The sequence below is a fragment of the Sinohyriopsis cumingii genome, chromosome 11 (genome assembly GCF_028554795.1).
Source record: "Sinohyriopsis cumingii isolate HCF-2022 chromosome 11, ASM2855479v2, whole genome shotgun sequence".
NCBI classification, from domain to species: Eukaryota; Metazoa; Mollusca; class Bivalvia; order Unionida; family Unionidae; genus Sinohyriopsis; species Sinohyriopsis cumingii.
Genome location: NC_142971.1, coordinates 49247904 through 49263519, shown reverse-complemented (window position 1 = coordinate 49263519; position 15616 = coordinate 49247904). Strand labels below are relative to the sequence as shown.

Below are 15616 nucleotides of genomic sequence, written 5' to 3'. Positions count from 1 at the left end.
AAGTGAGGTGAAAGTATACATATTTATTATTTTGGGGTAAATTAAAGCAGAATAGACCACATGAAGAAAGTTAGAAAAGAAAGCGTTTAATCTTTCCTCAAGTAACTTGTAAAGAGCTTTTCACGCCAAGTCAAGGTTAAGGCTTAAGTTCAAATGCTTGTAATTAGTTTTAATACCACGAAATGTACATCGCAAAGAACAAACATCGAAATACGGTAAGAACTGAAGTTGAAACACAACAGAAACTCCATTGCCAGTTTTAGAGGGATTGTTCATTGCCTGTTTGTCGGTGTCGCAGTGATAATTAGTGTAAGAGTGACTTTCCTGTTCCGTTCTGCTTTTCCCCTTTCGTACCATAAGATAGCTATTAGAAGCTTATGACAAACTAACGGATCCAGTGGAAGGTGATGGGAGGGTCATGTTAGCTATACTGGGAAAATGGAATATACTTTAGCACCAAAATATCGTTACATTTTTTTGCTATTATCTGAAGTCAATACCGATGTCGTGGCGTAGCTGTGTCTGTGGACAGTCGTTTTAATTTGACCAAACTCCATGAAATACAAAATATAGAGCACTCTGGCAAAGTTAGGGTTTTACGTATTAAACCGGAAAATTTTAGCATCAATCAGAAATTTCCGTGGACGCAGTAATCACAATGGCGTTGCGAATAGCGAATAGTTTTCTAAGTTTTGCATTTTCACTTATTTTCATTTCTGAAAATGTTTCAGCGCAATCTATCTACTGCAAGAACGAGACCATGACCGCAAGGTTCAAAACTTCATGTATAGCATGTTCTCAGAATTACTACACACGATGTCCGGCATCTATGAAATTGACCAGTGGCCGTGGCTTGTCCGACTGTACATATTATCAAGAGGTCACTTTTCCTCGGCCTGAGTTTGCTCGTCTATCTGGTTGTAGACATGTTTGTGAGAAAGCTATAGAAATTCAACATTGTTGTCCTGGGAGATGGGGAAAGTATTGCGATGGTAAGTCTAAATATCGTATCTGCCCTATCCCTATAATCTCATTCCACCATCTTCTTATTCTAAGGTATAGCTATTAAAATTTTTGATGCAGCATCCGTTGTTTCTGTTGCTGACGATGAAAACCAAGTGACTGAATGTGACTTATTCTCCTTATTGTATTCTTCCTGCTGCTTTTATAGTAGTATGTACTCAACGATACCTTCGTGAAAGACGACGCATGAAGAAAGGAAATGAGGTTGTGCTATTCGGAATGGACGATGTTCTTCCATGTACAAATTTGTTTTCGTTTTTTTTTTTTTTCCTTTGTTGCTTGTTACGTTTTCTAGAAAAAGGTATGGAAAAAAATTACAATTACTGAAGTTTGACGATTCGGTTATGGAACCGGTATCAAAATATATATGGGTTGTGGTTGGGGTATTGGAAATGATCTCCTGGATACAGCTCAGTAAGTACTAACAATACTTGAAAGGATATGTTTGAGTAAATAAATACACACATTTTTGGTTTCATCTTTAGAAAATGCATATTATCTTATATAGTCAGTCTATTACACATGACACGAGAAGTAGATTTCGTACTCCGTGTGAAATTCAGTGCATATATTATTGTCTCGTTTGTTATAAATGTTTGGAAACTTTAATATTTATGTAGTTTTTCAATACCATTCAATATGGAAGACTAACTGGCCATTGCTGTTAATTAAGGGAATATATGAGTGGGGATAACGTATCGTATTTCACAAGTGCAAATAACGCGTTTTCGGTTGCTCTTCACCACGAAGTTCACGTCATTTATATTTTCCCTCTGAAACTGTGGAAAACACGACGCATTTGAACAATTCAAAAACAGATTTATCTTATTGTATTATCTTTTAAAGAATGTCCTGGAAAGGCGGACACCCCTTGTAACAACCACGGAGTCTGCAATGAAACCATTTACGGCGATGGCGTATGCACTTGTTATGTAAGTATGAGATTCCGGTTAAGAATAATTTTCCAGAAAACTGTATTTTTAAATGAAGTCCCCCTTCCCGCCAATGAAGTCCTTCTTCCCGCCCATGATGCAGACTCTTCACGCAGAACAAATAATTCAAAGTAACTTTAGACAATACATGTCAATATAAAAATTATGATTAGATATAAGCCAATTGTTTGTTTTTTGTTTTTTTTATAGCAAATATTCAAAGTCCAGTCTATATTTTAGATGGCATCAATCTGCCATTATGATGCCTCAGTCACTTAACAACAGTATTTGCTGATGTATGTTACTTTAATTTTTTAGAAGAAAAAAGCCATGGCTTGGATGACGGAATAGCATGAATTTTTCCACTCCTTTACAATTGTTGTTTTATATGCAGATCCCAGTTATGGAATATCATTATAGATATCAAAATTTGGATTGCTAAGAATGGACTTCTGACTTCAGCACACACACACACACACACACACACACACACAACAAAAGAAACAAACAAATAGGCAAGCTGGAAAATGGCATAATAAACATCAACACTACTTATTTTAACGGGAAGCCTTCTGGAGAATTTTTGATGTGCAATTACACACATCAACAGCAGAGCAATAAGAACATGTACTTTCTCCAGTAAGGTGCACATTCGAAACTATTGCGATGTGACAGTTCTTCATTGGAATTTTGATTGTATCTGGCATCATCAAATTAATTCTGTTCTTTCAATTTCAATTAAATCACTGTAAACAGACATTAAAAAAAAAACGTTAAAAATTGATAATAGCTGAAATAAACATGGTTCTGATCAGACTTCCTCTTCGGGAATTTATAAACGCCGCCAAGAGATACCGTCCTGTATGATGCCATTGTAAACTCCTGTTTGTGTCTCGATGTGTCCAAATATCCCAATGTCAGCAAATCGACTTTATAGCATATTAATAATTATTACAAGTAAGAGAATTAGTCTCAAATATTCATAGAATACGTAAAATTTCCTACTATTTTCAGGGTAATTTCAGTGGATATGCCTGTGAGAGATGTGCAAATGAGACTCTCTACGGACCTAACTGTACGGAGGGTGAGTATCAATACTGTACTGAAAAATGATAACTCTCTCTCTCTCTCTCTCACACACACACACAGTGCGAAGGAGAGACTATTTTTAAATGTGTCAATGAATATGGCCTTGATGTACAATAAGTATCGACCTCACTGAAAATCTCTCATTTATTCAACAGTTCATTTTTGTACAAATAAGATTACCGAGAGTCGGAACTCGTATTTAAGTACAAACTCTTATCCTCAATGTAGTTTTTGTAAAACTGTAGTTGCCGATCTTCTACAATATTTGCAGTATGCCAGTGTGTCCACGGTACGTGCAACTGGGGCATTAATGGAGACGGTTCGTGTCGATGTTTTTCTGGATACAAAGGAGCCCGTTGTGATGACGGTAACGTCCCATTTCCATTTTTCTGTCTTTCTTTCCAAAAGCAATGTTAAGTACGAAGCGATAGATAACTAAAACAGTGAGATATATATAGTGGGTGAGTGAGGAAGGGAGGGAGGAAAGATGGTAGTATGGCATTCGAGACCCCTGTGAGATTTTTTTAAAAATAAATATTTAGTTCATGGGAAAACAGATATTTCATTTAAAAAAAATACAAACCATGACAAGAAGGTAGCAATGTGTAAAAAAAACTTGGAAGCTACGTCAATATTACGATTATGATGCACAAAGACCCCAAAAGACAACAGGAAGAATAAAGAACGTGCACAAAACAGATACAAGTTAATAAGAAGAAAATATGGAAACAGCATATTTTATGCATCATTGTACTAGTGGTCTATCTTCACACCACCTACACTTCACCCTCTCACCATTTTTTTCTTCTTTAGTGATTCCAGACTGTGTGAATTTGACATGTTCGGGAAGATGTGCAGAAGTGGACGGAAACGCTACCTGTGTTTGTGACATTGGGTATGTGGACGCTGGAAACGGATCTTGTGCAGGTATATCATCATCATCACAACAATATTGCGAATAATATTGTTGTGATTGCGGCGGCCACTTTTACTACTACTGCTGCTGCTGCTGATACCACTACTACTACGATAGGTTATATCAATCCTATTACTACTAGTACTACAAGCAACATCACTATTACCGTAATCCCACAGCTACCACAACAACACCTAATAATGTTACAAACAGTGGTACTACCGCAACTAACTCACTGTCGTTATCATCTACACCATCTTCCAACTAGTTTTGTATAATTGAAAAATATTAATTTATGTCCCTAAAATATACAATCTGATCAAAATCAGATCTGGACTGTTATACATGAAAATCTGACAGCGACCGCTTAGGGGTCATGTTCTGGTAGCCTATGTTATTACCATAATCGCTAATTTTATCAGATGAAGTCTTATATCTTTGCGTTTGGAGACTGAGCAGTGTGGGTGAAGAGCATGAATGTGTACCGAATGATTTGATTCACTTTCAGATTTTTTAAAGCTGCATTTATATTGGCTAATTCAAAGGTCACCCGAACATGACCCTTTTGCGGTCGTCGTCATATCTTCATCTATAACATTGGAGATCTAATTTTAAAAAGATTACTAAAATTCAAAGATAAATAATTAAAAATAACTTACATTATGGTGAATGCATTCCTAAAATCGTGAAAGTTCTATCCAATTCCATTAGTTCCTAGTAATCCGAATGAGTTACAAAGAATTGCAAATGATATCACTACTGTACTGAGTAGAAAAGGTGCTGGTCATGTTCAAAGTACAAACTATTGGTACCTCCCAACACAGATAAATACAGGCCAAATGAACACCTTCCAACACAGACAAATACAGGCCAAATGAATACCTTCCAATACAGACAAATATAGGTCAAATGAATACCTCCCAACACAGACAAATACATGCCAAATGAATACACTGGTCAACAGTGAAATCATTACTGACTTGAAAAGGCCCTAATCTGTAGTATTTTGGTGTGCCGAACACGAATATAACCGTGAAAAATTTTTATTGGCTCTCGTTTTGAAGATATTCATATACCTCATTTTCTATGTTTCACTGTGTAAATTTCTCCAGTAGGACTGCAGCAACATCCGGAATAATGATGTAACATTGCATAATACCATCATGCTCACATCATCCACAGTTGATTGCATCATTTTCTGATGCAATGCAATACTAATGCCATGCGGCTGCTGAAGTAAGTTGACGTCAGCAGTGTACTATACATGTGTAGGCCTATTATACTAATGCCAGGCTGCTGCTGAAGCAGTGTACTATATAAAGCCCAATCAGATAGGTTCAGCATTTAAAATATTTTAGACGTTGTGCGAGACAGTTCAAGCTACTGTTACATAAAACTTATTATTTTATCCATTTACGTACAATAAAGAACAGTAATGCCTCGAAAGTGTGTTAATACCGCGGACAATTTTTGCTATATTTGTGGGGAAGTGACATTTGCCAACCAGAAGAAAAGTATCAATTCTCAAGTGAAGAAGGCATATCATCTTTACTTCGGATGCAAGGTTGGTGACCAAGACAAGCCTTGGGCTCCGCATATATGCTGTGCTACATGTACAACACAGCTTTCACAGTGGTTGAATTGCAAAAGGTCATCAATGCCGTTTGCAGTCCCAATGGTGTGGAGAGAGCCAAGCAACCACCTAAATGACTGTTACTTCTGCTTGGTTCCTCCTCTTTCCGGCGGAATAACGAAGCGAAAGAAGTCGAGAATAGTCTACCCAAACATTCCGTCTGCATTGAGACCAGTTCCACATGGTGAGGGACTTCCTATTCCAGAACCTCCAGCAGAATATTCTCTTGATTCATCTGACGAAGACAAAGGTGAGTCGACCTGTTCTTCTCCTGGTCCATCAGCATGCAGTGATCCAGATTTTCACTGTGGTGCATCATCAACCCCACACAGAATAACACAGGAAGAACTAAATGACCTGATTCGTGATTTGGACTTATCAAAGAACAAGGCAGAATTGCTAGGATCAAGACTCCAACAATGGAATCTTCTAGAAGAAGATGTCACAATTACTGCATATCGAAAGCGCCACCAGCAATTGGAGCCTTTCTTCAGAAAGGAAAGTAATCTGATATTCTGTTCCGATATTGAGGGCCTCATGAATGCTTTAAAAATCACTCATGACCCACAAGAATGGAGACTATTTGTGGACTCTTCGAAACTGAGTCTCAAGGCTGTGCTTTTGCACAATGGAAACATTCTTCCATCTATTCCAGTAGCGTATGCTGTCCACATGAAAGAGACATACGATAACTTAAGGCAGCTACTGAATTCCATTGAGTATAACAAGTACAGCTGGCACCTCTGTGGTGATTTGAAGGTAGTTGCCCTTTTAATGGGACTGCAGCAAGGATATACAAAATACATGTGTTTCTTATGCGAGTGGGATAGCCGAGCAAGGGAAATGCACTACATGAGGAAGGAATGGACTCACAGGCAGAATGTAGCCATTGGAGAGAAGAATATCCAACACCCAGCTCTGGTTGAGGCTCAGAAAATCTTGCTACCACCCCTTCACATCAAACTAGGTTTGATGAAGAACTTCGTGAAAGCCATTGACCGGACTTTGCCAGCATTCCGATACCTGCATGAAAAATTCCCTCGACTCAGCGAAGCAAAGATTAAAGAGGGAGTTTTTGTGGGTCCTCAGATTCGAGAGCTTTTCAAAGATGACCGGTTCAACAACTTGCTGGAAGGTGACGCGAAACAAGCATGGAATGCTTTTCGCCTAGTTTCTACAAACTTCCTCGGAAATGTTAGGGCAGAAAACTATAAGGAACTAGTAGAAGACATGTTGATGAAGTATAAGAAACTTGGTTGCAATATGTCTCTAAAGATTCACTTCCTTCATTCCCATTTGGATTTCTTTCCTAGCAACTGTGGTATTGTTAGTGATGAACACGGCGAACGTTTTCATCAAGATATCGCAACAATGGAACAAAGATACCAGGGAAAATGGTCCACTACAATGCTGGCTGACTACTGCTGGACACTCCTCAGAGATGCTCCCGAACAGCTGTACAAGAGACAGGCGAAGAAATCTAAGATGTAGTCAATGACTTGATTTTTTATAGGTAGGCTATTACAGTTGACCTTTTACTATTGGAATGCATTTCGTTATGTAAACATTAATTTCTTGCAGATTACAAAAAAACTAGAGCCAATTTTGCAATTTGACTGTCATATTCGTGTTCAGCACATAAAAATTGATAAGAATTGACTAATTTTATTTCAGTAACATGACTTTTGTAAAAATTTGTTGTCCAGTGATACCTCTCAACACAGATAAATACAGGCCAAATGAATACATCCCAACACAGACAAATACAGACCAAATGAATATCTCCCAACACAGACCAATACAGACCAAATGAATACCTCCCAACACAGACAAATACAGGTCAAATGAATACCTCCCAACACATACAAATACAGGCCAAACGAACTACCATGTGTACAAATGAAGTAGCCCAGGTCAGACAGAAAGGCGGTGTGATGGTGCTGATCCCATATAGGACACACGGTACTAATGGTATGGAAATATGGGAACCAGCCTGGAAATGGACATCAAATAGAGTATAAATGGGTTAGGCTGACCAGGCCTGGTTAATAATGTAAGTTATGTTGTAGGAAAAATAATTTGTTGAGAGTTTATCCTAGTTGCAAGTGAGCAAAAAATAGAGACATTGTTTGATTGATATAATTTCAGTCCTTTAATGGTCTTGAGTTCGGAACATTCGTTACTAAAATTAGCACCTGACTCTTTGGTGCAGAATTGAAAACACACGTTTCAAACACAAGCAGGTCCAGAAAATGCCGCGCTTCATATCCTTTCTTCTACACAGAAGCTGACATCTAGATTTCATCTATACTGATAAATATAGGTTTGATCATGAGCACTCAAAAATTTTAAGTTATTGAAATTTTAATATCATGGTGTTTGCATAGGTTTACTATGGGAACTGAATTAGTACCGTGAGTCCTATAGGACCTGCATAAAGAGCAGCCGGAAACTAGCAACACGGAATGTTGCAATTGATGACAAATTACTTTCACGTAGGAACAAACGCTATGCAATATACATGCGATCTATTGTACATTAGTAAGCCGTTTCTTTTTGGGACCCCGAGTGGTCTAAAGCGCTCTCCATTACGGATCACTGCCATCTCACCTCTGTCTGCGGCGGTTCGAGTCTCGGATTCAGCCAATGTGGGTATGTGAGAAAGCTTGCCAGTAGCTTCTCGTGAGTTGGTGGTTCTTTCCGGGGTTTTACCGGGCTCTTCCTCCACCATTAATACTGGCCGCCATGTATAGCCTATCGTGTGCTGAAAAATGGCGTTAAACCCTACAACAGTAACAACAACTGTTTCTTTTCCATGTTCATCCATATGGAAGAGGCTTTATGCAGTAAGGTGGAAATTTTGCAAAATGGTTTCATAGATAAATTACGTATTTTATTTAAATTTTGAAACAGCCCCATTTTTTAAAGAAAAAAAATCCTATATTTGTTGGTATTTGTGATTAAAAAAATAATTTAAAGGTCGGTAGCTTAGGCCAGTGGTTCGGGTTTTGGAAGAAAAGCGGTCATACAACTTAAAAGACTCGTGGCCTGACATGAATAACAGCGGTTAGGTAGCCCATTATTAAAGGTCAGTTGCTTATTGTGAGGTCATTTGACCTCACACCGATACTTAAATGGTTTTCATGCGGTAGTAAGGAAAATTTAGAGTTTTGGAGAAGTGAGTGGTTTGGTGTTTCTTAAGAAAATAAAAAAGTGGCAGATGGTCACATGTTAGTCTGAAAACCGGTTTAAAATGGGATCCCATTTCCAGGACCCCCCACCCCTGTTATCGGAAAAGTAACCCATGGCGAGCTAGAAATAGAAAAGATCATCCAAAACGTTATTAAAAATGAATTACATTACTAAAACCGAAAACAGCATAAACAGTATTGCAGAAATAGCAATCTGATTAAAATCAGATCTCCACCGTTATACATGAAGATCTGACGATGACCGCTAAAGGGTCATGACCATTGAACTAGCCAATGGAAATGCAGCTTTCAAAAATATGAAAGTGAATCAACTTGTTTGTTACACATTCATGCTCTTTATCCACACGCTCAGTTTCCAAACGCGAAAATATAAAACTTCATCTGCTTGGTTGATAAACTTAGCGATTATGGTAATAACATAGGTTACCAGAACATGACCCCTCAGCGAACACTGTCAGATCCTCACATAGGACAGCGGAGATCTGATTTTAATCAGATTGGTAAATGTAGTTTCTGGTACAAGGAAGAACCAGTTTTCTAAGCTATGTGTTAAAGACTTCACACGGATTTGGAAGATAATTAAAAATATCTACTTAATGAATTGCACAACATGGAAAAAACTACCTCGTGCATTCAGTGATGAATTGGATATCTCTACATACCCAACAGAGGTGAAAATGGTTATTAAACGGTTGAAAAACAACAACAACAAACCAACAAAACAACAATCCAACGTCACCTGTATACACGATCAGATAGGTATCCAATTAAATCCTTAACTATGAGAGCAGAGTCTTGTTACCTGAGTGAAACATTGCTAAAAACATCAGGCAAACTGCGCAGTTCTACCACCCACCCACCCAACTAACGTTATTCCATTAAGTCATTCCCACGACACTTCCGTGGAGGTGGAATTACTGTCATTGCAAAGAACTCCACAATCCACTGTCTTAACCACACTACACCTTTAAATTTTGACCATACACCGTTTGAACTGGCATGCATGACATACCACTTGATGAATAATGATAAAACTGAAGTCATTCTGATTACCACACGAAGACTTTCTCATTCACATCCTTTACGTCAGGACTCACGGTACTGATTCAGTTCCCATAAACCGATGCAAACACCATGATATTAAAAATTCACTAGCTTTACATTTCTGAGTGCTCGTGATCAAACCTATATATGTCAGTATAGACGAAACCAGGATGACATCTTGTGTGTAAAAAAAAGCATACGAGTCGCAGCATTTTCTATACCTACATGTGTTTGAAACATGTGCTTTCAATTCCGCACCAAAGAGTCAGGTGCTAATTTCAGTAATGAGTGTTCCAAACTCAAGACTGTTAAAGGACTGAAATTACATCAAGAAAACAATGTCTCTATTTTTTTAAGTTACAAGGTCTCAAAATATTCTTTTTCCCACAAAATAATTTTCATTATCAACCAATCCTGGCCAACCAAACCCATATCTACTCTATTTTATGTTCACCCATTCTAGGCTGGTTCCCATTTTTCTATACAGTTGGTACTGTGTGTCATTTAAGAAATAAATATCAGCAATGCCAACATTAAATTAACAGTCAGTACGAAACCTAGGTGTCACTCTCTCATTACACCAACATTCCATGAACATATGGAAGGGTGCATAGCTGAAGTTGTGACTCACTCAGCTCCATTCGCAATTTTCTTTCGGTTGATACCACTTAAACACTGCTGTGTTCCTTAGTTCTTGCAAAGTTAGACTAATGTAATTCATTTCTCTATGGTTCGTCTTAGTATCTACCACAGAAACCGAAGTACCCTGACACGCACACGGGTATTTACTTGACCGAATGGTTGTCAAACCCTGGCGCGATTCTCGCTAGAAGAAGTTATAAGTTTACCTCAACTTTCCAAAGACTTCCATACAACTTCAGTTGTAAATTAGAAAGTCCGACGTGTCCATTCTATACCTAAATTTTACTCTAATTAATGTAAGACCACAGATAAAACAAACTGCCAAATATCTATCAACCGCAGCACATCTGAATGTTTTATCTTCATCATGTTTCCGTACCGCCAACTGTTCACGCCTTAGAAAATATACGAGTGTCCCCTAACACTGGAAACTATTTTAACTGCGCCACCTTAGGCCAGTCAATGTATGCTTTCCAGACACATTTCGCCAATATAACCGCACCACATTTGCCCACATCTTACTACAGGGACGTTCCTTCAGTTTTGGCCGGAATTCACTACTAGTGAACATGGCATCGTGGAAACTCACTAACACTTCACTCCGTGATGTTTGCTCCTAATAATTGGCTAATTATTTCGGGCTAGGAATATTTATATTGCGTCGATTCCAATAATCACACAAATATAAGAATTCTTTAAGAAAACCCATCTGCAGTTTCCATTTGAAATTTCTTTATGCCAACCTTTGAATAGAATTACAGTGATTATAGATCTATTATATTAAGTTACACATAAAAGAATTAAAATGAATTATTCAGTTTCTAGTAAAGACCGTGCAGATTTCATGATCACTATATTGGCTGTTCAAGTTCATCATACAACCTTGGTCATTGCACCGTGATTTGGTCTCATGACTTTCAAATGAGCAATTGTATCTCTTTGTACCTCTTTGCATTTACCAAACGTGAGACACACAACAGTTAGACTTCAATGTATGGTATTTGCTGTTCGAATGTAAAGCCATCTGGCCGAAATATATTGCGTAGTTATGAAAATGTTGTGACACCTTCAACACTTTCCCGCTCAAGGTTCTTGTGACAAGTCACGTGAACTGTAGCGTTGACTCGTTCGTTGTTGCCGAGGCAGACGATACACAGTGGGAAGGAAGAGATAAGACGGTTAAATACTATCGGAAATTGTGTCCTTTTCAGTCATATAGTTACATAAAAGAAATGGTTTGAGGAAAACTAGGAAAAGTCTAGATCCAGAAGAAAATTTTTGAATGCTTTCGAAGATTTCACCTACGTGTCTCTTGATTACTGGTGTATCAGTGTAGTAGTAGTTTTTCTGCAGTTCGTTAACTTTTAATTAGGAGCCATTAAGTTTTCAGACAGATTCGGTAACTGCTGTTGTTTAAGAATAATTGTATACGAGTCTCATATGTTTGGCAGGCTGCATGTCATATACATATTCCACATGTCCACATGACTTGTATATTTAGTTGGGAAACTTGTAATATACTTGCCTTTTTGCGAACATTATATTTGTTTTTAGATTTTTTTAAAAATATTTTTATATAAGCTTGCGCCTGTTTTTCGTGCTAGACATCAAAGGCATGTGCATATGGTAATGTCATCCGTTGACCAACAATGTTACAACTTCACTGGCAATTTTCGGACTTGAACTAGATTTGGTATATATATCTTGACGAGACGTCGAAAGAATTCGATTTTCAGCCTTCTGTGTCATTTTTTAGGTAGTTGTACCATATTTCCAGTCTCCAGCATTCCACTGATCTTGGTTTGTGTGGCTTAACTTGACAAAGGATTGTTGGAGTTCATCAAAAGTTGTCATGTAGCTTTATATTGGGAATTCTTGAAAAAGCCAGAATTCCAGCGTTTCATGACATATACAGGATCTAAGCCCACAGACCCTCCCATCCAAGTCATTTGCAAAGCATAACTTTGCGCAGGTTTGTTAGATTTCAGCCGAACGCAGCACATGGCTCTATTGTAGAGACATAAAAAAGCGATTTCCAGCACTTTAAAATGTTTATATGATTTATAACCCTGATTCTGCAGCATAATTTTAATAAGGATTTTTTGGGATCTCCACCAAATGCTGCTATATTCTGGTGAAACTTTAGTTATTCTGATTTCTAACATTTCATGACATCATTTAGCTGATTTATGGCCAATGTTTCCTTAAGTTTACTTCTGTTACATAACTTTAGTAAGGTTTCTTGGATTTCAGCAAGATTTAATATGATGTTTCATATTCATGAGACCTTTTAAGGGTTTGACTTGCAGCATTGAACAAAATTATTTGCAGAGGTTATACTCCATGATTGTCTGTCTACTTACTTTTGGTAAGGCAGCATAATGTACTTAGGATTATTGAATTTCAAACTAATAGGGCATGCAGTTTTTATATTGATGAGACTTTTTACAAAATGTCTTAAAAGGATGTTGGCATTTTCCCTGAAATGAGCTGCAACCATCATATTACATGGTACTTCTCTGCTTGAGCTGATTAATGATCAGTGTTTACCCTGTTACATAGCTCAATTACATTGTTATATAGCTCAATTACCTTGTTACATAGCTCAGTTACATTGTTACATAGCTCAATTACATTGTTACATAGCTCAATTACCTTGTTACATAGCTCAATTACATTGTTACATAGCTCATTTACATTGTTACATAGCTCAATTACCTTGTTACATAGCTAAATTACCTTGTTACATAGCTCAATTACCACCTTGTTACATAGCTCAATTACATTGTTACATAGCTCAATTACCTTGTTACATAGCCCAATTACCTTGTTACATAGCTCAATTACATTGTTACATAGCTCAAGAAGCCGACATGTTACAAAGCCGCATAGCATACAACAGAGGTGGATACAGGATGAAAGGGTGCATACAGTTTCTTGTGTATAAGCTCTTAAATTTCCATGGATATTGGAGCTATCACATGCATATGTATAAAATTTGTAAAAATCTTGTGATAGTTTACAGTGATTGACTCCATACTGAAATTACTCCTTTTGCATCTTGGTTAGCACTTCCAATACATAACGTAGTTTTTAATTTAATGCCACATCTGTATTTAAGTAAAAAGGAGGAGCAGAATTTACATGCAGTTTAAGATTTCATTTTGTTTTCAAATATTCATGGATGTTGTTTCAATTGATATGGATATTTTGTGGCGTTCTTGTAGTCATCCAAGTACAGCCGTATCATACGATGCAGATCTTTAATTTGTGATAGTGAAGCAGAGTGGAATCATGTTTTTGATGTTTATTTGATGATACAAGAATACCATTTTTCTAGTTTTGGCATTATAGAGACAGTATGTTACATTAAAATTAGCAAGTAGGACAAAAACCAAGATCATCGAAAAACACAGAAGTGATTCAGAAAACTGTATTACTCTCACATAAGTGGGGAAGTATTAAATAGACATTTTACTTGTCTGTTGTTCATTTACAGAGTATTGGATTAAACATTGTCAGTGTTGTTCATGCATTCATGTTGTTTGAATAAAATATACCGTTAAGATATAATATGTTTATCTTCATAAATAAAAACCAGTAAATTTTGTAATGTTGTCATTCTTGTTGTTGTTGTTGTTGTGGGGTTTAACGCCATTTTTCAGCACACGATAGGCTATACATGGCGGCCAGTATTAATGGTGGAGGCAGAACCCGGGAAAACCCCGGAAAGAACCACCGACCCACGAGAAGCTACTGGCAAGCTTTCTCACATACCCACATTGGCTGAATCCTAGACTCGAACCGCCGCAGACAGAGGGGAGATGGCAGTGATCCATAACGAAGAGCGCTTTAGACCACTCGGCCACTCGGGGCCCCTGTTGTCATTCACATAAAACAATATTTTATTGATCTTATATCTTTACAGAAAATGATACATTGTTCACCTGACATGTAATATTTGAAAATAAAGCACATAGATGCAAGATTTTAGCCTGTGTGGAATATTTTACATAGGATGCAAAGGTTGTATGAAAAATATCTCTTTATCTCATAAATATAAATTATTAAAAGCATTCATACTCATATTTTTTTAAAAAAACTTATTAAGTAGCTCTTTAAACAAACACAGGACATCAGTTTGGTATATGGTATTTATTGTAATCTTCCAGAGTCATTTGTACTAATTTGTACTGATTGTAGTATGTAATTTGACAGAAAACTTTAAAGCTGGCCTTGCAGTCTATCAGTTTTGTGGGCATAGTGAATTGTTGTTCTGACAGTTGCTGACAGTGTTGTGAAATATAAAAGAAAAGTTGGTCTCGTATTATGAAAACCACAAACTTTAAGTAAATATGATACATTTGAAGATAACAAAATAATATTGTGAGATCAACTTTTCAAATTTTAAGCTGTAGGCCCAGATGATATGCATGTACTGCACATGTAACCAAACTGATTTACCATCCTTTATGGTATGTAATTACTTCTTAACACATTTAGGATATTTTATTGCTTTACAAAGTTCCTGACCCTAGATTGGATTTTATATTATTTTACAAAGTACCTGACCCTAGATTGGATATTTTATTATTTTATAAAGTACCTGACCCTAGATTGGATATTATATTATTTTACAAAGTACCTGACCCTAGATCGGATATTATATTATTTTACAAAGTACCTGACCCTAGATTGGATATTATATTATTTTACAAAGTATTTGACCCTAGATTGGATATTATATTATTTTACAAAGTATTTGATCTTAGATTGGATAGTATATTATTTTACAAAGTACTTGACCCTAGATTGTATATTTTATTATTTTACAAAGTACCTGACCCAAGATTGGATATTATATTATTTTACAAAGTACCTGACCCTAGATTGGATATTATATTATTTTACAAAGTATTTGACCCTAGATTGGATATTATATTATTTTACAAAATACCTGACCCTAGATTGGATATTTTATTATTTTACAAAGTACCTGACCCTAGATTGGATATTATATTATTTTACAAAGTATTTGACCCTAGATTGGATATTATATTATTTTACAAAGTACCTGACCCTAGATTGGATATTTTATTATTTTACAAAGTACCTGACCCTAGAT

At 36.8% G+C, this 15616-nt stretch overlaps 1 protein-coding gene across 1 annotated transcript in view; it reads left to right on the top strand.

The window, feature by feature from the left end:
* Nucleotides 1-377: 377 nt before the first annotated feature.
* LOC149788414 (stabilin-2-like) overlaps nt 378-15616 on the top strand; it is a 495609-nt gene continuing 480370 nt past the window's right edge. The window contains exons 1-5 of the mRNA XM_089974375.1: nt 378-992; nt 1870-1955; nt 2970-3039; nt 3316-3411; nt 3858-3971. Coding sequence (XP_089830501.1) covers nt 659-992; nt 1870-1955; nt 2970-3039; nt 3316-3411; nt 3858-3971 — 700 coding nt within the window. The 5' untranslated portion in view covers nt 378-658. The remainder of the gene's footprint in view (nt 993-1869; nt 1956-2969; nt 3040-3315; nt 3412-3857; nt 3972-15616) is intronic.